Consider the following 25260-nt stretch of genomic DNA (forward strand, 5'->3'; position numbering starts at 1 on the left):
AATACATATTGCCAGAAAGGGCAATAAACAGTCCACATCTGAATTCAGTTGATGTAAGTAATGGCCCAGAAATTCGGGTCTCCACGGGTGAGTACGCACGGGGTACTCACCCGTAGGCCCAATGGAAGTGCCGGTTTCCTGCATGAGTGGGAAACCGGAACTTCCGTTCCCTTGAAAGAAGGGGTTCAGAGGTGGAACGCGTGCGCCAGAGAGGCAGCGCGTGCGCATTGAACTTACGTTTTTTTTGCAGGTTTTCCCGGGAGGGTAAGTCTCCAGAAGTTACACATATAAAAAGCAGTCGCGAGGCCTGCTTTTTATAAGGTAAGTGGTGAATTAATTAAAATTAAAACATTTTTTCCACAGGTTTATTATTTTTAAATGCTTTAAAGAAAGGTAAGTTTATTTTTAGCCCTGTTAGAAAATGTAATTTTTTCAAAAATTTAAATTATTGTTTAAAATAATTATTTTATATAATTTATAGTTATTTTAAAAATGTGATTTTTTAAAAAATTTATTTGAAGTTTGTGATGTTTTGGGGCTTATAGTATTTATGGTTTTGACAGCTCTTCCTGTCAATTTTATGAATGGGCATTTCTCTGCTACCATTGGCTCTCCATGGCCCACGTGATCCCAGGGGACACATCGAACTAACTGCGCCCCTGGGATACGCGAGCACTGCGCGCCGGCAGTTGGAGGAGGCCCAGGATCGGAATCCCACGCGGGCCCACAGCTCAACGGCCGGCGCGCTAGGTAAGTGTAGGTCGGAGGCCTGCACCCGCGGGAAGCCCCCGACCCGAATTTCTGGGCCATTATCTTACAGAATTTCACTCTTCAGATCTCTCCAGGACCCAGCTCCGCAAGCCAACCAGAATGATCAATAAAGGTTCGCCATTTATCAAGAGACTGAGAGTAGCTCGAGGAACTGGCTCTAAGTTGGCCACACAATGGCTGGGGAAGCAGAGCAACTTTGGCGCAAACGTAAATAAGACGGAAAATTGGGTGGGGTGTGTCGTGTGAGTCCAACCCATTGCGGTCCAGCCAAAATTGAATTTCACCCACCCGTTCCCAAAGTCTTTAACTGGCAGAAATTGATCTCATTGCTGTTTGTGGGAGCTTGCTGTGCGTAAATTGGCTGCCACATTTCCCACATTACAACAGTGACTCCACTTCAAAAAGTACTTCATTGGCTGTAAAGCGCTTTGAGACGTCTGGTGGTCGTGAAAGGCGCTGTAGAAATGCAAGTCTTTCTTTGCTTTCCAGTATTGACCTCTTTGCTAAATATAGGATGATTATCCACCTTGAACAAATGGGTTGTGAGATGGACTGTCCTCTCTAATAGTCTGGGTTTTTTTCTGTCTGTCAAACATATGGAAGTGACGAGTGGACAATCCATGTGGTCTGTAATCCAGCAGTACAGGTAGACTATCCTTTATCCGAAAACCTCGGGACCAGCCGTGTTTCGGTTTTAGGAAAATTTCGGATTTCGGAAGGTGCGCGAAAACACTTCGGTTTTCAGAGGTAATTCGGTTTTCGGGAGTGCGGATAAAGGATACACTATCCCTTATCCGAAGTCATGCTTTGCTCCACTTTCGGCTTTCAGAGGTTTTCTGGTTTCGGATGTGCGGATAAAGGCTGGTACACTTACGCTGAACGATTTCGGTTTTCAGAAGTGCGGAAAAATGCTACACTATCCCTTATCCAGCTAGGCCTGTAAGTCGTGCGCCACTCTGGTCATGTCGTGTGCACGACTTACGCTGACCGAAAAAACCTTCGGTTTTTAGAGGGTTTCGGTTTTCGGAAGTCCGGATAAAGGGTAGTCTACCTGTACGTGCATATCGTGTTGACCCGGAGGCACGCTGCTCCTGTTCAGTCCTTGTAAATTGAAAATGAAATAATTTTAAAGGAATGTGGGTTTGCTTCTCCCCTGAAATGAATAACCTGAATCCTGAGAAGGTTCCAGTCCAATCACAACATCTATAAGTTGAACGAGGAGGAGAGCAAAAATCAGAGTGGGAACGAGGGAAGGACTTTCAGTTTTGAAAGGTTTGGCCATGAACAAAACAACATTGCATGTCCGCGATGTGAGGTGTGTTAACAGAATTGATTATTTTTCATATTGTATTTGTGTGGCTGGGTAGCATCAATTAATGTCGACGCTCGGAACAATATGACTGAAATTGGTAAAGATTCCAGAGGCAGTCTGGGCAAAGATATCAGAAGTGTTGAGGCAGCGGATGGTGTAAGCACAGAAATGACCATTAAGTCAGATGTACTACAGACAGCCGTCATTTCTTTTATGCTGTCAGGCTTAGTTTAGAAACAAGATGCATTGTTACAGCACAGAAGGAGGCCATTCCGCCTGTCGAGCCCGTGCCAGCTCGCTGCACGAGCACTTCAGCTAGTCCCACTCCCCCGCCCTTTCCCCCATAGCCCGGCAAAACTGTTTCTTCGCATACTTATCCAATTCACTTTTGAAAGCCGTGATTGAGTCTGCCTCCACCACCCTCTCAGGCAGTGCATTCCAGATCCTAACCACGCAAAAGTTTTTCCTCATGTCGCCTTTGGTTTTTCTGCCAACCTTAAATCTGTGACCTCTGGTTCTCGACCCTTCTGCCAATGGGAACAGTTTCTCTCTCTCTACTCTGTCCAGACCCCCTCATAATTATAAACACCTCTATCAAATCTCCTCTCAACCTTCTCTGCTCCAAGGAGAACAACCCCAGCTTCTCCAGTCTATCCACATAACGAATCTGGAACTCACTGCCTGAAAGGGTGGTCGAGGCAGGAACCCTCGCAACATTGAAGAAGCATTTAGATGAGCACTTGAAACGCCATAGCATACAAGGCTACGGACCAAGTGCTGGAAATTGGGATTAGAATAGACAGGGCTTGATGGCCGGCGCGGACACGATGGGCCGAAGGGCCTCTTTCTGTGCTGTATAAATCTATGACTCTATGAAGTCCCTCATCCCTGGAACCATTCTCGTAAATCTTTTCTGCATCCTCTCTCAAGCCTTCACATCCTTTCTAAAGTGTGGTGCCCAGAATTGGACATAATACTCCAGTTGAGGCCAAACCAGTATTATAAAAGTTCGTCATAACTTCCTTGCTTTTGAACTCTACGCCTGTATTCATGAAGCCAGTATCCTGTAAGCTTTTTTAACCGCTTTCTCAACCTGCCCTGCCACCTTTAACAATTTGTGCGCACATACCCCCAGGTCTCTCTGTTCATGCACTCCCTGTAGAATTGTACCCTTTAGTTTATATTGCCTCTCCGCGTTCTTCCTACCAAAATGTATCACTTCGCACTTTTCTGCATTAAATTTCATCTGCCATGTGTCTGCACATTCCACCAGCCTGTCTGTCTTCCTGAAGTCTATCACACTCCTCCTCACTGTTCACTATACTTCCAAGTTTTGTGTCATCTGCAGATTTTGAAATTGTGCCCTGTACACCCACATCCAAGTCATCAATATATATCAAGAAAAGCAGTGGTCCAGTACCGACCCCTGGGGAACACCACTGTATACCTTCCTCCAGTCCGAAAAACAACTGTTCACCACTACTCTCTGTTTCCTGTCACTTAGCCAATTCCATATCCATGCTGCCACTGTCCCTTTTATTCCATGGGCTTCAAATTTGCTGGCAAGCCTATTATGTGGCACTTTGTCGAACGTCTTTTGGAAATCCATGTACACCACGTCAACCGCATTACCCTCATCAACCCTCTCTGTGCCCTCATCAAAAAACTCAATCAAGTTAGTTAAACACAATTTGCCTTTAACAAATCCGTGCTGGCTTTCCTTAATCCACACTTGTCCAAGTGACTGTTAATTTTGTCCCTGATTACAGTTTCTAAAAGCTTCCCCACTACCGAGGTTAAACTAACTGGCCTGTAGTTGCTGGGTTTATCTTTACAACCTTTTTTGAACAATGGTGTAACATTTGCAATTCTCCAGTTCTATGGCACCACACCCATATCTAAGGAGGATTGGAAGATTATGGCCAGTACCTCTGCAATTTCCTTTACTTCCCTCAGTATCCTAGGATGTATCCCATCTGGTCCTGGTGACTTATCTACTTTAAGTACAGCCCAGCCTTTCTAGTACCTCGTATTTATCAATTTTTATCCCATCCAGTATCTCCACTACCACCTCTTTCACTAACTTTGGCATCATCGTCTTCCTTGGTGAAGATAGATGCAAAGTACTCACTTAGTACCTCTGCTATACCCTCTGCCTCCATGCGTAGGTCTCCATTTTGGTCCCTAATCAGCCCCATCCCTCCTCTTACTAACCATTTGCTATTTATATGCCTATAGAAGAATTTTTAATTCACTTTTATGTTAGCTGCCAATCTATTCTCATTCTCTCTCTACCCCTCTTATTTCCTTTTTCACTTCCTCTGTGAACTTTCTATATTCAGCCTGGTTCTCACTTGTATTCTCAACCTGACATCTGTCATACGCCCCCTTTTCTTCTGCTTCACTTTACTCTCTATTTCATCATCCAGGGAGCCCTGACTTTGGTTGCCCTACCTTTCCCCCTTGTGGGAATGCACCCGAACCATCCCCTCTAACGGCAGCCCATTGTTCGATTACAGTTTTGCCTGCCAATCTTTGATTGCAATTTACCCGGGCCAGATCCATTCTCAACCCACTGAAATTGGCCTTCCTTCAATTAAGTATTTTTACTCTAGATTGCTCCCTGTCCTTTTCCATAGCTAATCTAAACCTTATGATATTATGATCACTCTTCCCTAAATGTTCCCCTACTGACACTTGTCCTACTTGTTTCTCAAGAATGTTGTATTGTTTTAATTAAATTTTGTTTGACTGTAATATATAATATGTATATATGACAGCGCAACATGTTAATATTAGACATTTGACATCATATATTTTTTATCCTGAAGAATTTCAACCTCTATTGTCCTCATTTCAAACAACAACGTGCATTTATATAGCGGCTTGAACAAAGTAAAACGTCCCGCGGCGCTTCACAAGAGCGTAATCAGACAAAATGTGACACCGAGCCACACAAGGATCTATTGGGAGAGTTGACGAAGCGTCCGTCTTAAAGGATGGGAGAGAGGCGGAGAGGTTTAGGGAGGGAATTCGAGAACTTGGGGCCCAGGCAGTTGAAGGCACAGCCGCCAATGGTGAAGTGGTGAAAATCGGGGATGCGCGCGAGGCCAGATTTGGAGGAGCGCAGAGATCTCGGAGGGTTGTGGAGCTGGAGGTGGTTACAAAGATAGGGAGGCATGAGGCTATGGAGAGATTTTGAGCAGTATATTTTGATTACATATGTAGAATCATCGAATGATACAGCAAAGAAGGCGGCCATTTGGCCCATCGTGCCTGTGCCGGCTCTTTGAAAGAGCTCTCCAATTAGTCCCACTCCCCCCCCTGCTCTTTCCCCGTAGTCCTGCAAATGTTTCCTTTTCAAGTATTTATCCAATTCCCTTTTGAAAGTTACGATTGAATCTGCTTCCACCGCCCTTTCAGGCAGCGCATTCCAGATCACAACAACTCGCTGGTTCTTATAGGATTTGAAGAACATATTATTTTAAAATAACCAAGAATTGTTTCAGTTAATGTAAACCAGTATAGTCACACAAGTTTATTCATGACAGGAGACCTGACGATATGTGTTGTAAGCAGAAGAAATGTTTGAACTTATTTCCAAAATGTGTTTTTGTAGTTTTCAAAGTCTTTAAAGATATTGTTGGATGTCTTGTGTCTCTGCTTCCACCAGGCACCAGTATCTTCACGGTTTATGAAGCGGCCTCACAGGAAGGCTGGGTGTTCTTCATGTACCGGGCCATCGACAGCTTTCCGCGATGGCGCTCCTACTTTTACTTCATCACCTTGATCTTCTTCCTCGCCTGGCTCGTTAAGGTGCTTCCCATTCCGCTCGTTTGACTCTTGTACAGAAAACTAATGTTACCAGTTAGTGCACGCTTTTCGTTTTATTTAAAGTTGGGAGGAGGAGGAAGTGTTCTTTTCAATCCAAAGTATCCTCCTAAAAAGTACAGCAACTGCAAGAGCAAAGGCTGGCAGCATTCAGTTGCTTGCGGGCGGGTGTGATGGCGCGGGGGTGGGGGGACGGGGACAGGATGGCGCGGGGACAGGAGGGGGGGGGGGACGGGGACAGGAGATGGCGGGGGGATGGGAGGGGAAGGGGGCGGGCACAGGATGGCGCGGGGGCGGAGGTAGGGGGACATGGGGATGGGATGGCATGGCAGGGGGACGGGGTAATTGGGGACGGGATGGCGCAGTGGGACGGGGGGGTGGGGGACAGGATGGCGCGGAGGGGACAGGAGGGGGACGGGGGGACAGGACTGGGGGACGGGGACAGGATTGTGCGGCGGCAGGGGGATTGCCAGTTAAGAAAATATCAGAACTGCTTTGTTGAGTCTTTTCGTTAGAAAAGATCCTCACAAGTGACGTATTCAACTAGGAGGATATGTTGATAGGGTGAGGTGAAGAGGGGTGGGAGGAGGCTGGTGTGGAGCAGAAACACCGGTATAGACCAGTTGGGCCGAATGGCCTGTTTCCGTGCTGTACATTCTATGTAACAGTCTTTATGTTGCTGCCATGGAACTGTGATCATCATCCTTCCCCATCGTGGTCCTGGAAGGAAATCAAAGTTAATTTCAGCCTCAAGTCAATCGTTGCACTCACGTGGGGGTGGGGGAGGGGGTGGGTGGGCTCGGTGGTGGGGGAGGAGGTGGGTGGGCTCGGGGGTGGGTGGGCTCTGTGTTGGGGGCGGGGGAGGGGGTGGGTGGGCTCGGTGGTGAGGGTGGGGGAGGGGGTGGGTGGGGGTGGGGGTGGGCTCGGTGGTGGGGGAGGGGGTGGGTGGGCTCGGTGGTGGGGGTGGGGGATTGGGAGGGGGAGGGAGTGGGCTGGTGTAAAATCATGGGGATTGTGAACCCAAATGCCTAATATCATAGAATCCTACAGCACGGAGAAAGGCCATTCGGCCCATCGTGCCTGTGCCAGCTCTTTGAAAGAGCTCTCCAATTAGTCCCACTCTCCCTGCTCTTTCCCCACAGCCCTGCAAGTGTTTCCTTTTCAAGTATTTTTCGAATTCTCTTTTGAACGTTACTATTGAATCTGCTTTCAGGCAATGCAATATATGCAAAGTTCCGTGTCGGGAGCGCAAATCTATAAAATTATCCTTGTACGTCTCTCCCATCCCTGAGTTGTTTCTCTTTTAAAAGATGTCTTCAATAATAAATAGGAAGGAGCACAGGAACAGGAGGAGGCCATTCAGCCCCTTGAGCCTGTTCCACCATTCAATGAGTTCATGGATGATCTGTATCTTAACTCCATTTACCCGCCTTGGTTCCGTAACCCTTAATACCCTTTACCCAACAAAAATCTATCAATCTCAGCCTTGAAATTTCCAATTGACCCCCAGCCTCAACAGGTTTTTGGGGGGAGAGAGTTCCAGATTTCCACCACCCTTTGTGTGAAGAAGTGCTTCCTGACATCACCCCTGAATGGCCTGGCTCTAATTTTAAGGTGATGCCCCCTTGTTCTAGACTCCCCCACCCTCCACTGCCAGCGTGACATCGGCCGTCTCAATTTCTCTGCTCCCCTCACTCACTCCAACCTACCTCCCTCTGAACTTGCAGCACTCCATTCTCTCAGATCCAACCCCAACATTGTCATTAAACCTGCTGACAAGGGTGATGCGGTTGTTGTTTGGCGAACCGACCTCTACCTAGTGGAGGATGAACGCCAATTCTCCGACGCCTCCTCCTACCTCCGCCTGGACCATGACCTCACTACCAAACACCAAGCCACTGTTTCCAAGACTGTCACTAACCTCATCTCCTCTTGAGATCTTCCCCCGCGGCCACCAACCTCATAGTTCCCCAACCCCGCACAGCCCGCTTCTACCTCCTTCCCAAGATCCACAAACAGGACTGCCCTGGTAGACTGTTATGTTCATAAATAAATAGACGTTTTCATTAGGAACAGCTAGCTTGAGCTAGTCATTTATTCAGCCATGTGGACTAGTGTACAGGCATCCATCTTGACTACTGCCTTGTGGGTAGCCCACTACTAAACATACAGCGCCTTCTAGTATGACATGTTACTGATCATTACATCCCCCTTCCTTAGAGGTTAGACAAAATCAATATCAATCGATCATAACGACATAAACATCTTCACAGCAGTCAACACATTTTCAAAGCTTTACTTTATGAACTCTAAGCTTTTCATTCTTTTATTATAGTTTTCTTTGTACTCAAAGATTAAGTCTATCAGGCTTTTTTACTTCACGTGTGGATCTTCTCAGCACAGGTAAGTCTGATGTGTTTGCATGAGAGCCTGTATGTGTGTTTGTGTTAGATTGTTCTGGTGGTGAGTCACAAGATTCAGTTGCGGCATTGTCATCGATTTGCTCTTGGATAGTTTCTTGTGTTTTCAGGAGGGAACGGTGGTTCCTCCTGAGAATCTGTCCTTCCTCAGTTCTAACAGTGTATGACCTTGGTCCTACTTCCTCAAGAACTGCAGCTTTCCTGTTCCATGCATCTGGATCCTCAATCCTGACAACATCATCCCTTGTCAATGGTTTCAGAGTTTTGGATGACTTGTCATAGTATGATTTCTGTTTCAGCTTTAACAGTTGAAGTCTCTGTCTCAGTTCCTTACTCTGCTTTTCTTTTGCACAGCAGGGTAGTGTGGTGCGCAACTTGCGACCCATTAGGAGTTCAGTAGGTGAAGAAGCAGTCTAAAGGGGAGGCTCAGTAGCTCAGCAGGGCGAGATAAAGATCAGACTTGCTTTCTGTTGCTTTCTTCAGTAGCTGTTTGAGAACTTGAACACCTTTCTCTGCCTTACCATTCGACTGAGCATACAGAGGACTGGATGTGATGTGCTGAAAGTCATACTGTGCTGCAAACTGTTGCCACTCCTTACAGTTGAAGCATGGACCATTGTCGCTAATGGCAATCCTGGGAATTCCATGTCTGGCAAAGATGGATTTAACATACATTATGACACTGCTTGCTGATGTGCTTGAGAGCAGCGCCATCTCCGGATAGTTAGAATAGTAGTCAATCACTATTAGATAGTCTTTACCATTCAAATGAAAGGTCCATACCAACCTTTTGCCATGGTGCTGTTGGTAAGTCAGCTTCTATCATTGGTTCCTTTGCTTGTTTGTTTTGGTGTTTCTGACATGTCTCACATATGCCTATCATGTTCTCAATGTCCTTATTTATGCCAGGCCAATAAACAGTGTCTCTTGCTCTCCTTTTGCATTTTTCAATTCCGAGGTGTCCCTCATGAATCCTTTTGAGCATGTCTTGACGTAGAGCCTGTGGAATGACTATTCTGTTCTGTTTTAGTAATAGTCCACTTGCGACACTTAACTCTGACCTGATGTGATAGTACTTTGGACAGGAACCTTTTGGCCAACCATGATGAATGTTCTCTATTACTGTTTGTAACACTGTATCTTTTACTGTTTCTTCTGCTATTTGCTTTGATTTTGTGTCTGACACGGGCAGCGCAGCAGTGACCATACTCACATGAACATCCACGTCTTCCTCAGTAGAGCTCACATGACTCATTGTGGGTGCTCGGGATAGTGCATCTGCTAACACTATGTATTTGCCTGGTGTGTAGATCAGTTCAAAGTCATATCTTTGCAGCTTCATCATGAGTCGTTGAATCCTTGGAGACATCTCATTCAGATTTTTTTTTATGATGGCAACCAGTGGGCAGTGGTCTGTCTCAACTGTGAAGGTGGGAAGTCCATATATGTAGCCATGGAACTTTTCTAGTCCAACTACCAAGCCTAGACATTCCTTTTCAATCTGGGCGTATCGACACTCAGAATCAGTCATAGACCTGGAGGCATAGGCAACAGGCTTCCAATCTTCATCCTCTGCTTGTAGCAAGACCGCGCCTAGGCCATCTTTTGATGCATTCGTTGACACTTTGATTCTCTTTGTTGGGTCAAAGAAGGTGAGTACAGGTGTGGTTGTCAGCACTGTTTTGAGGTTCATCCACTCTTGTTCATGTCTTTCTGTCCATGCGAACTCATTTGTTTTATGTAGCAGGTCTCGCAGACAGGCTGTCTTGGCTGACAAGTTAGGAATGAACTTTCCAATGAAGTTTATCATCCCCATGATGCGTAGCACTCCTTTTTTGTCAGTGGGTCAGGGCATGTTGAGTATGGCGTTTACTTTTTCCATATCTGGCTCTATTCCTTTACCAGATAGATTATCTCCTAGGAAAGTGACTTCCTGGACGCCAAACTGACACTTGGCTTTGTTGAGCTTCAGTCCATTCCGGCGTATGCTCTGTAGCACTTTAGTCAGTCTCTCATTGTGTTCTTTCATTGTGGAGCCCCAGATGATGATGTCATCAACATAGACCCGAACTACTTCCAGACTTTCAATTATGTGTTCCATCGCTCTATGAAAGATTTCAGATGCAGATATTATCCCGAAAGGCATTCTGAGGAAACAATACCTGCCAAATGGTGTGTTGAAGGTACAGTATTTGGTGCTCTCTTCATCCAGTTTTAGTTGCCAAAATCCTTGTGAGGCATCGAGCTTTGTGAAGTATCTGACATTTCACTGGTGATTTCTTCTCGCTTGGGAATCTGGTAGTGTTCACATTTTATGTTTGCATTTAAGTCCTTTGGATCCATGCATTCTCTTAGATCATTGTTCTTTTTCTTTACACATACCATGGAGTTAACCCAGTCTGTTGGCTCTTCGACTTTCCTGATGACTCCTAGTGTGGTCATTCTGTCCAGGTCTTTCTTGAGCTGGTCACACAGGAGTGCTGGAACTCTCCGTGGAGCATGTACCACTGGCTGAGCATCCTCCTTTAGCTGGATCTTGTAAGTGAATGGTAGAACTCCAAATCCTTTGAACACATCCTGGAAATTACTCACCACAGAATCCACTGAGTCATCTGGTCTGCTTATGGCACAGTTTATACGGTAGACTCTCTTGACCAGTTCTAAGTCCTCACAAGCTTTGTCACCTAGTAGTGAATCAAGTCCTTCAGCCACAACAGAAAACATGAGATGATGCACTTTGTCTTTGACTGTCACTTTAAGTCTGCATACACCTAAGCTATCTATTTTCTGTCCATTATAGTTCTTCAGTAGTACTGACTTTTTCTGTATTTTGGGCTTTTCTTTCATATTTTTAATGTCACTCATACTGATTAAGTTTGCTTTTGCCCCAGTGTCTAGTTTCAATGTAACTCATGCTCCATTTACCTACAGTGGCATCATCCATTTGTCCTCTTTTACTGCATTAACTTTATGTTCAGCATTGTCCATTCCTGAGGGCTGCACATTTTCTGTATCCTTTTCGATATTGTCACATGACACCATTCCTACAAAAAATGTCTCATTTATATCAGTGTCCTCAATCACATTGATTTGTTGCCCTTTCTTTGTTTTTACTTTTGAAAAGCATTGTTTGGCAAAGTGATTCTTTCCATTACATTTTATGCACATTTTCCCAAACGCTGGGCATTGTCTTGACTGGTGCTGGTAACCACAGCGTTTATAATTAAAAATTCCATCCTCCGATTGCTTTGCATTTCTGTTCTGCCCATGTTTCTTCCCCTTGTAGGACACAGCACCGACAGCAGCACTATCGCTTACTACAGTCGCATTATTATTAATTTCACTGAAAGTCTTTGCATGCTGTTGAGCTAGCTCACTGGCATGGCATATTTTCGCAGCATTCTCCAATGTTAGTTCAGTTTCTCTCAACAAACGTTCCCTGACCTTTTTGATCATGAATACCAAACACAACCTGGTCACGAATCATGGATGATTTCAGTTCAGAGAAATTACATGTCTGTGCTTTCAGTTTCAGATCGGTCACAAAGCTATCAAAAGTCTCATTTTGCTGCCGTGTCCGTGAACGGAACACGTACCTCTCATAGGGCTCGTTCTTTTTGGAAGAATAATGTGTATCAAACTTCTTTAGCACATCGTCCATTTTTTCTCTCTCCTCCTCTTGATCAAATACAAATGTATTAAATACCTCTATCGCCTGCGGGCCTGCAACCGTGTGCAGTAACGCTATTTTCCTTGCGTCTGGCTTCGTACTGAACCCGATGGCAGCAATGTAGAGTTCGAATTGTTGTTTGAAAGTCCGCCAATTGCAGTGGACATTCCCCGTGAGTTTCAAACCCTCCGGTGGCTTCAAATTCTCCATGTCGCATTTTGCAATATTCAGCAGATATTACCACTTCTGGTACCATGTTATATTCATAAATAAATAGACGTTTTCATTATGAACAGCTAGCTTGAGCTAGTCATTTATTCAGCCATGTGGACTAGTGTACAGGCATCTATCTTGACTACTGCCTTGTGGGTAGCCCACTACTAAACATACAGCTCCACCTAGTGTACCATTCTAGAATGACATGTTACTGATCATTACACTAGACTCATCGTTTCAGTCTGTTCTTGCCTCACGGAACTTATCTCTTCTTATCTCGACTCTTTTTTTGCCCCTTGTCCAGTCTCTTCCCACCTACATCCGCGACTCCTCCAACGCCCTCCGTCACTTTAACAGTTTCCAGTTTCCTGGCCCCAACCGTCTCCTTTTCAGCATGGACGTACAATCCCTCTACACCTCCATCCCCCACCAGGATGGCCTGAGGGCGCACCGCTTCTTCCTTGAACAGAGGCCCAACCAGTCCCCATCCACCACCACCCTCCTCCGTCTAGCTGAACTTGTTGTCACATTGAACAACTTCTCCTTTGACTCCACTCACTTCCTCCAAATCAAAGGTGTTGCTATGGGAACCTGCATGGGTGCTAGCTATGCCTGCCTTTTCGTGGGATATGTGGAACACTCTTTGTTTCAGTCCTACTCGGGTCCCCTCTTCTCTTTTTCCGATACATTGATGACTGTATCGGTGCCGTTTCCTGCTCTCGCCCTGAACTAGATCATTTCATTCACTTTGCTTCCAATTTCCACCCTTCCCTCACCTTCACATGGTCCATCGCCGACTCTTCCCTTCCCTTCCTCGACTTCTTTGTCTCCATTTCTGGGGATAGGCTATTGACAAACATTCACTACAAGCCCACTGTCTCCCACAGCTACCTGGACTACACTTCCTCCCACCCGCCTCCTGTAAGGACTCTATTCCATTTTCCCATTTTCTCCGTCTCCGCCGCATCTGTTCTGATGATGCCACCTTCCATACATAAGAACATAAGAAATGGGAGCAGGAGTCGGCCATTCGGCCCTTCGAGCCTGCTCCGCCATTCAATGAGATCATTACTGATCTTCTGCCTCAATTCCATTCACCGGCCTTATCACCATATCCCTTGATGCCCTTACTAGTCAGAAATCTATCGACTTCTGTTTTGAATATACCCAATGACTGAGCCTCCACAGCCCTCTGGGGTAGAGAATGCCAAAGATTCACCACCCTCTGTGTGAAGAAATTTCTTCTCATCTCAATCCTGAATGGCCTACCCTTTATCCTAGTGCCGACATGTCTTCCTTTTTCCTCAACCGAGGATTCCCCTTTACAGTGGTTGACACGGCCCTTGACCGTGTCCATTCTATTTCCTACACTTCTGCCCTTGCTCCTGCCCCTCCCCCCCCGGAACCACGATAGAGTTCCCCTTGTCCTCACCGTTCACCCCACCAGCCTCCACATTCAACGGATCGTCCTCCGTCATTTCCGCCACCTCCAGCGTGATCCCACCACCAAACACATCTTCCCCTCCCCTCCCCTTTCAACATTCCGAAGGGACCGCTCCCTCCGCGACACCCCTTCCCCTTCCCATGGCACCTTCCCGTGCAAGCGCAGGAGATACAACACATGCCCTTATACCTCCCCCCCCCCCTTCCCACTGTCCAGGGCCCCAAACACCCCTTCCAGGTGAAACAGCGATTTACTTGTACTTCTTGCAATTTATTATACTGTATTCGCTGCTCACGATGTGGTCTCCTCTACATTGGGGAGACCAAACGCAGATTGGGTGACCGCTTTGCAGAACACCTCCGTTCAGTCCATAAGGGTGACCCCGAGCTTCCGGTCGCCTGTCACTTTAATTCTCCGCTCCACTCCCACTCGGACCTCACCGTCCTCGGCCTCTTGCATTGTTCCACGGAAGCTCAGCGTAAGCTCGAGGAACAGCACCTCATCTTCCGATTAGGCACTTTACAGCCTTCTGGACTCGACATAGAGTTCAACAATTTCAGACCATAACCTCGGCCCCTATCTTTTTTCTCTCTCTCACACGGCAACTGTCGATCATTCTGCCATTTCCATTCACACCTCCTCTAGACCCATCTTTTGTTTCTTAACTTGTCCCATTCCCATCTCCTTTTGCCTCACACCATCATCCCTTTTGTCATTTAATCTCTCCCACCTTCCACCCTATCACAGACCTTCCCTTTTGTTCTTTCCTCCCCTCCCCCCTTTCCCAGCCCCTACACTTGCTTAAAAACCCGTTCCATCGCCAGCTTTTTCCAGTTCTGATGAAAGGTCATCGACCTGAAACGTTAACTCTGTTTCTCTCTCCACAGATGCTGCCTGACCTGCCGAGTGTTTCCAGCATTGTCTGTTTTTATTTCAGATTTCCAGCATCCGCAGTATTTTGCTTTTGCCCCACCTGAGGAAATAGTTTCTCTCTCTCGACCTCATCAACTCCTTCAATCATCTTAAACACCTCGATTAGATCACCCCTTAATTTTCTACACTCGAGGGAACACAAGCCCAGTCTGTGCAACCTGCCCTCGTGATTTAACCCTTTTAGCCCCGCTATCAGTCTGGTGAAAAATGTTTTTTCTTGAGTGAAGAACAGTAGAAGAGTCCTGTTTTTAGCTTCGTAGACATGTAACGTGATATAAGAACGGAAAATGCTGGTAACGCTCGGCAGGTCAGGCAGCATCCGCGGAGCGAGAGAGACAGAGTTAACGTCTCGGGTCGATGACCTTGCACCAGAACAAGCAACGTGACTTTGGAACTTTGGCAGAATCTGTGCCGATGCATTGATTGTTGCAGTTTGCCAAACTCTCTTTCACCAAGGTGCCCCATTAAAATTGTTACTTTTTTTTTGGATTAGAGAGTTCACGAATTTTCTTTCTTTATTTTCAGAACGTATTCATTGCAGTTATCATCGAGACTTTCGCTGAAATAAGAGTTCAGTTTCAGCAGATGTGGGGTTCCAGAAGCAGTACTACCTCGGCTGCCACGACACAGGTAACGTATCGACTGGGAGTTCATGCGTGGAAAGGTCCAATATTTATACAGTGCCTTTAACGGAGTAAATCGTCCCACAGGAGCGATTATCAGACAACATTTGACATAGAGCCACATGAGATATTAGGACAGGTAAGAGGTCGGTTTCAAGGAGCGTCTTAAAGGAGGAGAGAGAGGCGGAGAGTTTTAGGGAGGGAATTCCAGAGCTCGGGGCCCAGGCAGCTGAAGGCACGGCCGCCAGTGGTGGAGCGATGAAAACCGGGGATGCTCGAGGCCAGAATTGGAGGAATCATAAGAACAGAAGAAATAGGAACAAGAGCAGGCCACCCGACCCTCGAGCCTGCTCCGCCATTCAATGAGATCATGGCAGGCCTCAACTCCACTTCCCTGCCCGCTCCCCATAACCCTCGACTCCCCTGTTGCTCAAAAATCTGTCTATCTCAGCCTTGAATATATTCAATGACTCCGCCTTCACAGCTCTCTGGGGAAGAGAATTCCAAGGATTCACGACCCTCTGAGAGAAGAAATTCCCCCTCATCTCCGTCTTAAAAGGGTGACCCTTTATTTTGAGACTGTGCCCCCGAGTTCTAGATTCCCCCACGAGGGGAAACATCCTCTCTGTATCCACCCTGTCAAGCCCCCTCAGAATCTTATACATTTCAATAAGATCCCCTCTCATCCTTCTAAATTCCAATGAATATAGGCTCAACCTGTCCTTGCCCGGTCTGCGCCGATATGTGACTCCAGTCCCACACCAACGTGGTTGATTCTTAACTGAAGTGAAGGGGCGAGCAATGTTCCCTGGAGAAAAAAATAAATCTCTGAGTGTGCGGCCCCTCCGCCCATTCGAAATACCGCGCAATCGTGGGGTTTTTTTTGTATTTAAAAGCCAGCGAGCCGGCTGCGCAGGAGCTCTGGCCGGGCAGCTTATGGGGAACATTGTTAGCTCGCGCCTCTCAGTTGCATCAAACTCTGAGGCAACTCGGGATGTGCAATAAATTCCCGCCCTGCCAGCAACGCCCACATCCTCAATAAATATTTTTTTTTTTAAAAAGATCCCGCATGACAAATTTCTATTGCACGTCCCACTACTGCCCACCTGAATAGGCCCCCAATCCCCAAAAGACAAATCCCAAAATTGGGTATTCAACAGTGCAATCCAGAGCTCTGTGGCATGGACTTCTAAAATGACGGAGTGATTACTTTTTCAGAACTCTGCCAGGATTTCACCACCTGCACATTAAACACATCGATAGGTCCTTGGACAGTAAGGGAATCGAGGGATATGTGGATCGGGCGGGGAAATGGAGTTGAGGTCGCAGATCAGCCATGATCTCATTGAATGACGGAGCAGGCTCGAGTGGGCCGTGTGGTGGAGCAGGCTCGAGGGACCGAATGGCCGACTCCTGCTCCTGATTCTTAAGCTCTGATATAAGCAGAAGTTGTCAGCAGTGACAGCGAGTTGCACTCTCACAACTAGCAATTGTAAATTATGGCTCTTCACACTCGAAAGAATAACTGTAATTCCGTTTCACTGGTGATCTGTGCTGTCTTCATGTCAAGGCTTTGATGTATAATTTTATTGTCCAGAATCCGGATTGCTCATGCCGCTGAAAAACTCAACAAAAAAAAGCACCTCGAATTGATTTAATAGTCCGATTCACAAAGAACATAAGAATTAGGAGCAGGAGTCGGCCATTCGGCCGCTCGAGCCTGCTCCGCCATTCAATAAGATCATGGCTGATCTTCGACCTCAACTCCACTTTCCCGGCCGGTCCCCATATCCCTCGATTCCCCTAGAGTCCAAAAATCTATCGATCTCAGCCTTGAATATACTCAAAGACTCATCATCCACAGTCCTCTGGGGTAGAGAATTCCAAAGATTCACCACCCTCTGAGTGAAGAAATTCCTCCTCATCTCAGTCCTAAATGGCTGACCCCTTATCCTGAGACTGTGACGCCTGGTTCTAGACTCTCCAGCCAGGGGGAAACAACCTCTCAGCATCTACCCTGTCAATCCCCCTCAGAATCTTATATGTTTCAATGAGATCACCTCTCATTCTTCTAAACTCAGATGTATTAATAAAACCCAACAATGAAACAGAATAGCGGACAATGGCGTGTCCATTTACTTTCGAGAACGGTTGCCACAACATCGCGTACACGACTCGCGTTCGTCTCTCCCAGGCCTTTCACACCTGATGCATTAGGAAAGGTTTTTTTTTCCCTCCAGCTAACCATAGAAAGAAAAAATGCTGGGAACACCCAGCAGGTCAGATACAACCGCCCGATACTACCACAGACGCTGCCTGACCCTTTGTTTTTCCTTCAGATTCCCAGCACCTGCATGTTTTGGTTTTGTAATATGCCAAGGCTATGTTCTGCCACAAAAAATAGAACTTCGCTACGAAAGGAAAGTGTGTGTGTGTTTAATGTTTCAACTTTTTAAAAAAAGTTTCCTGTATGTACAAGGGCCAGTCTTTCAAGCACAAATGTTTGGCAGGCACTGGTGTTTGGAAAACCAGCCCTATCCTGTTAACTTGCACAGTTTCACTTTTATCACACTGACGGACTCCATGGGGTGATTTAAACCCCCAATGACGGGCGAGTTGGGGGCGGGTGGGAAGGTAAAAATATTAAAATTCTCAACCCCGACCCCAACTCGTCCATTTCCAGTTTTAAGAGGCGGGGACGAGGGGCGGGCGACCAATCCGCTCTCGGGAGGCGGGCCCATCAATAAAGTCTTTTAAGGAGGCTGCGTGCCTCCATTTTAACCAGGATTTTTAGCGCGTGGCGGACGAGATTGCCGGGAGGTTAAAGGAGGCGAGAAGAGCCGGATCCATGAGGTAAGGGCCTTTCCAGCACTGCTGGTGGGCCAGGAGGAGCAAGAGTGTGCCCCACCCCCACCCCTCACCCCCAAAGACCCGACAAGCTTACCATCGCACAATCGGACCCCCGCGACCAGCTGACACCCCGCTCCCCGCCCCCCCCCCCCCCCCCCCCACCTGTCAATCTGGCTGTCGGCCGGGAAATCGGTTCAAAACATCTAGGAGTAAATTCACCAGGACCTGCGGGAAACCCTTACCTCCAGATATCCCGACCGAAAATCCCATCCCACTAAGGCCGCCCCCCCACCCTCTATTTCTGGCTCCAGCTAAATATTCGGGACAATGTATCTGTTGTGTTGAGTTCACCTGAAAATAGTGACTCAAACTACTTCACCAATTCCATGGCTAAGAATCACACAGCACAGAGGGAGGCCATTCGGCCCATCGTGCCTGTGCCGGCTCTTTGAAAGAGCTCTCCGATTAGTCCCACTCCCCCCTGCTCTTTCCCCACAGCCCAAAAGCTTTTCCCTTTTCAAGTTTACTATTGAATCTGTTCCCACCGCCCTTTCAGTCAGCGCATTCCAGATCACAAAGTAAAAAAATTCCTCATCTCCCCTCTGGTATCTTCACTCTGTGTCCTCTGGTTACCGACCCTCCTGCCACTGGAAACAGTTTCTCCTTATTTACTCTATCAAAACCCTTCATAATTTTGAACACCTCTATTAAATCTCCCCTTAACCTTCTCTGCTCTAAGGAGAACAACCCCAACTTCACTAGTCTTCTTCGGCAGCACCTCCCAAACCCACGGCCTCTCCCACCTCGAAGGACAAGGGCAGCAGGCGCATGGGAACACCACCACCTCCAAGTTCTCCCCTCCAATTCCCACACCAACCTGACTTGGAAGTATATCGGCCGATCCTTCATCGTCGCTGGGTCAAAAACCTGGAACTCCCTCCCTAACAGCACTGTGGGAGCACCTTCACCACACGGACTGCAGCGGTTCAAGAAGGTGGCTCACCACCCCCTTCTCAAGGGCAATTAGGGGATGGGCAATAAATGTCGGCCTTGCCAGCGACGCCCACATCCCAGGAACGAATTTTTTTTTTTAAAGTCTCTCCACAGAGCTGTGTTGTAAAGATTATTGAATCTGTGTACTATTTTCTGGTTTAAATCGGGTATGTTAGTGAGCAGAATTGTCTTTTTCCTGTAGATGTTCCATGAGGATGCTGCAGGTGGATGGCAGCTAGTGGCGGTGGACATGAACAAGCCACAAGGCAGAGCCCCAGCATGCTTGCAGGTACGACTGATCGCTGGTTGATTAACATGTATGTGTGTTTCTTCTCAAACTAGGATTTCGGTAATAGTCTACTGCTAACAACAACTTACATTTCTACAGCGCCTTTCATGACCACCGGACGTCCCAAAGCGCTTTACAGCCAATGAAGTACTTTTTGAAGTGTAGTCACTGTTGTAATGTAGGAAACGCAGCAGCCAATTTGCGCACAGCAAGCTCCCACAAACGGCAATGTGATATTGGCCAGATAATCTACTTAGTGATGTTGGTTGAGGGATAAATATTGGGCAGGACACCGGGGATAACTCCCCTGCTCTTCTTCGAAATAGTTGCGTGGGATCTTTTACGTCCACCTGAGAGGGCAGACGGGGCCTCGGTTTAATGTCTCATCCGAAAGACAGCATCTCCGACAGTGTAGCACTCCCTCAGTACTGCCCCTCCGACAGTGCGGCGCTCCCTCAGTACTGCCCCTCCGACAGTGCGGCGCTCCCTCAGTACTGCCCCTCCGACAGTGCGGCGCTCCCTCAGTACTGCCCCTCCGACAGTGCGGCGCTCCCTCAGTACGGCACTGGGAGTGTTCAGTCTAGATTTTTGAGCTCAAGTCCTAGAGATATTTGGACAGGCGACCAAAAACTTGGCCAAAACGCCAGTTTCAGGAGACTCTTAAAGGAGGAGAGCTTGGCGAAGAGGTTTTGGGAGGAAATTCCAGAGCTTGGGGCATACAGTCATGGTAGCGAATATTGTCTAACATTGTATCGGGGTAATAATCTGAAACCAGCATAGTGAGAAGTGTATTGATGTACAAGTAAGTTGTTTAAATTCCTCCCAGGGATGTGGGAGGAAGTTTTGTACTGTGGATTTCTCCGTGCTCGCTGTCAACATTCTCAATGATCAGACAGCAGGAAGTGCAGTGCTTAAAGGATAAGTCGAATCGTGTCAGTTTTCTCTTAAAATCATAGACTAATACGGCGCAGAAGGAGGCCATTCGGCCCATCATGCCTGTGCCAGCTCTTTGAAAGAGCTCTCCAATTAGTCCCACTCCGCCTGCTCTTTCCCCAGAGCCCTGCAATTTTTTTCTTTTCAAGTATTTATCCAATTCCATTTTGAAAGTTACTATTGAATCTGCTTCCACCGCCCTTTCAGGCAGCACATTCCAGATCACAACAACTCGCTGCTTTAAGGAAAAAATTATCCTCATCTCCCCTCTGGCTCTTTTGCCGATTACCTTCAATCTGTGTCCTCTGGCTCCGACCCTCCTGCCACTGGAAACAGTTTCTCCTTATTTACTCTGTCAAAACCCCTCAAGAACTCCTCTTGTTTTGAGATAGAATTCCTAATTTAAGTGTTGTTCATGAAGTGAAATATTAATCTTATTAATTGTGTGCATATTGGTAAACTTTGTACTCCTCCAGATGTGAAATGACTGCACTTATGTTTTCACCTTTTACGCCCCGTATCCACATCTGGAGGAGAGGTAGGGGAAGGGGGGTAATTTCAACATCGGGTGATATCGGATCAGCTGTCTGTTGTACATCTCTCCTGATTTTCAATTCCTTTGAAGACAGTTCCACACCAAACCTCTAGCGGTCTCCTGATAGTATGATGCTCAGCTCTTGACTCCGACGTGACTGTAGCCCTTTATACAATGTAACCTCATTGACACTAACCTACTGATCCCAGTGACGGTCCATAACTGGGAGCGCCTATTGTGCGCGCACTGTGTCCATCAGCCCTACGCACTAAACTGTCCAAGTTTAGGACGGGCACTGGGATCAGTAGGTTGATGTAGAGAGATTCTACATGCTTGAAGGAACCAGCCTTGCAACAGGAAGTATATAGACTGGGGGCAAGGTTCACGTTTGGCAATCTGCTGGTATTGGATTGTCTGCTTGTTCTATACCCAGCCCGGTTTATTTATTTTTTTCTTTCAATGATTTATAACAGGCAGTCAATCCGCTATCGTCAGTTTACCAAAAGTGAACATCCACTCCACCGCTTTCTGATTTGCAGCACTGATCTGTGGCAGAGTTTTGTAACATTGCATAGAACTTACAGCACAGAAACAGGCCGTCAGTCCAAGGGCGGCCATTTAGGACCGAGGCGAGGAGAATTTCTTCACCCAGAGGGTGGTGAATCTTTGGAATTCTCTACCCCAGAGGGCTGTGGAGGCTCAGTCGTTGAGTATATTCAAGGCTGAGATCGATAGATTCTTGGACACTAGGGGAATCAAGGGATATGGAGATCAGGCGGGAAAGTGGAGTTGAGGTCAAAGATCGGCCATGATCTTATTGAATGGCGGAGCAGGCTCGAGCGGCCAAATGGCCGACTCCTGCTCCTATTTCTTATGTTCTTGTGTTCTTAACTGGTCCGTGCCGGTGTTTCTGCTCCACACGAGCCTCCTCCCACCCCTCTTCATCTCACCCTATCAGCATATCCTTCTATTCCTTTCTCCCTCATGTACTTATCTAGTTTCCCCTTAAATGTATCTGTGCTATTTGCCTCAACCACTCCCTGTGGTAGCGAGTTCCACATTCTCATCACTCTCTGGGTAAAGAAGTTTCTCCTAAATTCCCTATTGGATTTATTAGAGACTATCTTATATTTAAGGCCCCTTGTTTTGGTCTCCCACAAGTGGAAACATCTTCTCTATGTCTACCCTATCGAAACCCCTTCATAATTTTAAAGACCTCTATCAGGTCACCCCTCAGTCTTCTCTTTTCCAGAGAAAAGAGCCCCAGCCTGTTCAGCCTTTCCTGATGGTTACAGCTTCTCGGTTCTGGTATCATCCTTGCAGATTCGAGCTTGGAATGGACCTCCTTCTCAAAGTTGAACATTAAGCTGCTTGTTATGCTTGGAGAGGGTGCAGAGGAGATTTACCAGAATGTGGCCAGGGAGGGGAGACTGGAGAAGCTGGGATTGTTTCCCAGGGAGCAGAGAAGGTTAAGGGGAGATTTAATAGAGGTGTTCAAAACTATGAAGGGTTTCGATCGAGTAAATAAGGAGAAACTGTTTCCAGTGGCAGGAGGGTCGGTAACCAGAGGACACAGATTGAAGGTAATTGGCAAAAGAACCAGAGGGGAGTTGAGGAGATACTTCTTTACGCAGCGAGTTGTGATGATCTGGAATACGCCGCCAGAAAGGGCAGTGGAAGCAGATAAGTACTTGTAAAGGAAACATTTGCAGGGCTGTGGGGAAAGAGCAGGGGGAGTGGGACTAATTGGAGAGCTCTTTCAAAGAGCCGGCACAGGCACGATGGGCCGAATGGCCTCCTTCTGAGGTGTATGATTCTAAAGAGAGTCAGTGTTGCCTCTGGAATTCAGTATGATTCTCTGCAAATTCACACACTCTGTACAAAAGGGGGGGGAAGAAAAAGCAAATGCTGCATTGTGTGTCAATAAACTCGTGCTGAGTTCCAGTCTATTGAAAGGTGCCTGAAGCACAAGAACTAATCATTTTCAATGACACCATCCCAGCACTTGAACATAACGTGACAACATCTGAAAGCTGAACCGAAACAATTAAGCTTACAGTTGTAGCCAGAAGAGCAAGCTGCAGAACAAGCTTGCTGGTTGATTGATAATCGTTCTGATTACTTGACGACGATCCTTGTAAAAGAAAATATAAGAAAGACTTCCTTTCTCCAGCGCCTTTCTCGACCTCAGGACGTCCCAAAGCGCTTTACAGCCAATGAAGTACTTTTGAAGTGAAAGCACTGTTGTAGGAAATGTATGCGACGCTGTGTTTTTGAAGTGTGGTCACTGTTGTTACTGTAGGAAACGCTGCAGCCAATTTGCGCACAGCAAGCTCCCACAGACAGCCATGTGATAATGACCAGATAATCTGTTTTTGTTATGTTAGTTGAGCGATAAATATTGACCAGGACTCCGGGGAGAACTCCCCCTGCTCTTCTTCCAATAATGCCGTGGGATCTTCTACCTTTTATCTCTTTGCAATTCGCCTCAACCACTCCCTGTGGTAGCGAGTTCCACATTCTCACCTCTCTCTGGGTAAAGAAGTTTCTCCTGAATTCCCCATTGGATTTATTAGTGACTCTCTTATATTTATTTATGGCCTCTAGTTCTGGTCTCCCCCACAAGTGGAAACATTTTCTCTGTGTCTACCCTATCGAAACCTTTCAGAATTTTAAAGACCTCTATCGGGTCGCCCCTCAGCCTTCTCTGTTCTAGAGAAAGGAGCCCCCACCTGTTCAGTCTTTCCTGATAGTTATAACCTCTCCGTTCTGGTATCATCCTTGGAAATCTTTTTTGCACCTTCTCCAGTGCCTAAATATCCTTTTTATAATCTGGAGACCAGAACTGTTTCACGGTGCTCCAAGTGCGGTCTAACCAAAGTTTTTTTATATAAGTTTAACATAACTTCTCTGCTTTTCAATTCTATTCCTCTAGAAATGAACCCCAGTGCTTTGTTTGCATTTTTTGAATGACTTTGTTAACCTGCGGTGCTAGTGTTTAATGATTTGTGATCTGTACCCTTGATCTCTTTGTGCCTCTACCCCATGTACACTTGTTTGACGAGGAGAATGTGGCCTCCTACCAAAACACACCACCTCACACTTGCTCAGCATCACTTGTTATTGTTGGGGGCTGATTTATGAATGAACATCAGTGATCCTGTTTCAGTGCCTCTAAAGTAACTAAGGGTAGTTTACTGCTGCAATGCCTCTGCTCTTGACCCTCTGGATCTGTTGTATAGGTTGCAGCAATGTTTAGAGTTTTGAATCTTACATTAATTCACCTTTACTCATTAGCAACGTAAATGAAATATAATCAATAGAAAGTATTTCTTTCCTTGTGGAAAGACTTCAGATGCAGTAAGGATTAATTTAGAAGAATTAAACCTGTATGTCCGTGCTCTCCCATTGAAACAGGTCAATAATTTCTTACCGATTCATAAAACATGAGCATAACATTCTAATGAAGTGGCACATTAGTAGCGTGGGATATCTCGGCTAATGGATCTGTGAAAATAAATAGCTTGGCATCATTTTCATGTATTGGTTTATAAGTTGAATTAATTTTTATTGCAAAGTATTAAGTAGCCATTAGGGACATAGAAACCTTTTGAAGTTTGGTTCCTGAAGGTTATCACTGTAAAAGCCAGGGGCAATTGAATGATTAAGTCCTCAGTCAGTCGGTGTGTATTCTATTCTCTGTAGAGTGCGAGCAAGCGACTTGTGTTGTGCATGATTTGGTGAGCAGAACATGTCTGCATTTTTGGAAACTTCTCATGCTGCAGTCTAGCTTGGAGCATGAAAGTAAAAGAACTTGCATTTCTATAGCACCTTTCACAACCTCGGGACGTACCAAAGCGCTTCACAGCCAATGAAGCACTTTGAAGTGGAGTCACTGTTGTAATGTAGGAAGCTCCCACAAACAGCAATGTGATAATGACCAGATCATCTGCTTTTAGCGATGCTGGTTGAGGGATAAATATTAGTCCCAGGACACCGGGGAGTACTCACCTGCCCTTCTTCGAAGTAATGCCGTGGGAGACTCCACCTGGGAGAGCATCCAGTCTCAGTTTTACATCTGATCCGAAAGGCGGCCCCTCCGACATTGCTAGCTGTGGTCCGCATTCTTCCCCGCTGCGTCAGAAGATTGTTGGTTCAAGTCCCACTTCAAAGACACAAATCTAGGCTGACACTCCAATGCAGTACTGAGGGAGTGCTGCACTGTCAGAGGTGCTCTTCCTGGTGTCCTAGCCAATATTTATCCCTCAATCAACATCACTAAAACAGATTATCTGGTCATTGTCACATTGCTGTTTGTGGGAGCTTGCTGTGCGCAAATTGGCTGCTGCGTTTCCTACATTACAGCAGTGACTACACTTCAAAAAGTACTTCATTGGCTGTGAAGCGCTTTGGGACGTCCTGAGGTGGTGAAAGGCGCTG

The 25260-nt window shown here is 46.5% G+C and overlaps 1 protein-coding gene across 8 annotated transcripts in view; it reads left to right on the forward strand.

The window, feature by feature from the left end:
* Nucleotides 1-25260, forward strand: part of nalcn (sodium leak channel, non-selective) — a 315031-nt gene that overhangs the window by 50496 nt on the left and 239275 nt on the right. For 7 of the 8 annotated variants that reach the window (XR_015079682.1, XM_085998388.1, XM_085998389.1 and 4 more), the window contains exons 8-10: nt 5757-5899; nt 15123-15227; nt 19266-19352. Coding sequence is in view for 7 of the 8 variants with exons in the window: in XM_085998388.1 (XP_085854514.1) it covers nt 5757-5899; nt 15123-15227; nt 19266-19352 (335 nt within the window). In the remaining variant the exon portion in view is untranslated. Of the gene's footprint in view, nt 1-5756; nt 5900-8249; nt 8318-15122; nt 15228-19265; nt 19353-25260 lie in introns of those variants that run through there. The other variant, XM_085998394.1, reaches the window with a different exon arrangement.

This window comes from Somniosus microcephalus, chromosome 10 (assembly GCF_052327205.1).
Source record: "Somniosus microcephalus isolate GS21.2 chromosome 10, FLI_Smic_1.0, whole genome shotgun sequence".
NCBI lineage: Eukaryota > Metazoa > Chordata > Chondrichthyes > Squaliformes > Somniosidae > Somniosus > Somniosus microcephalus.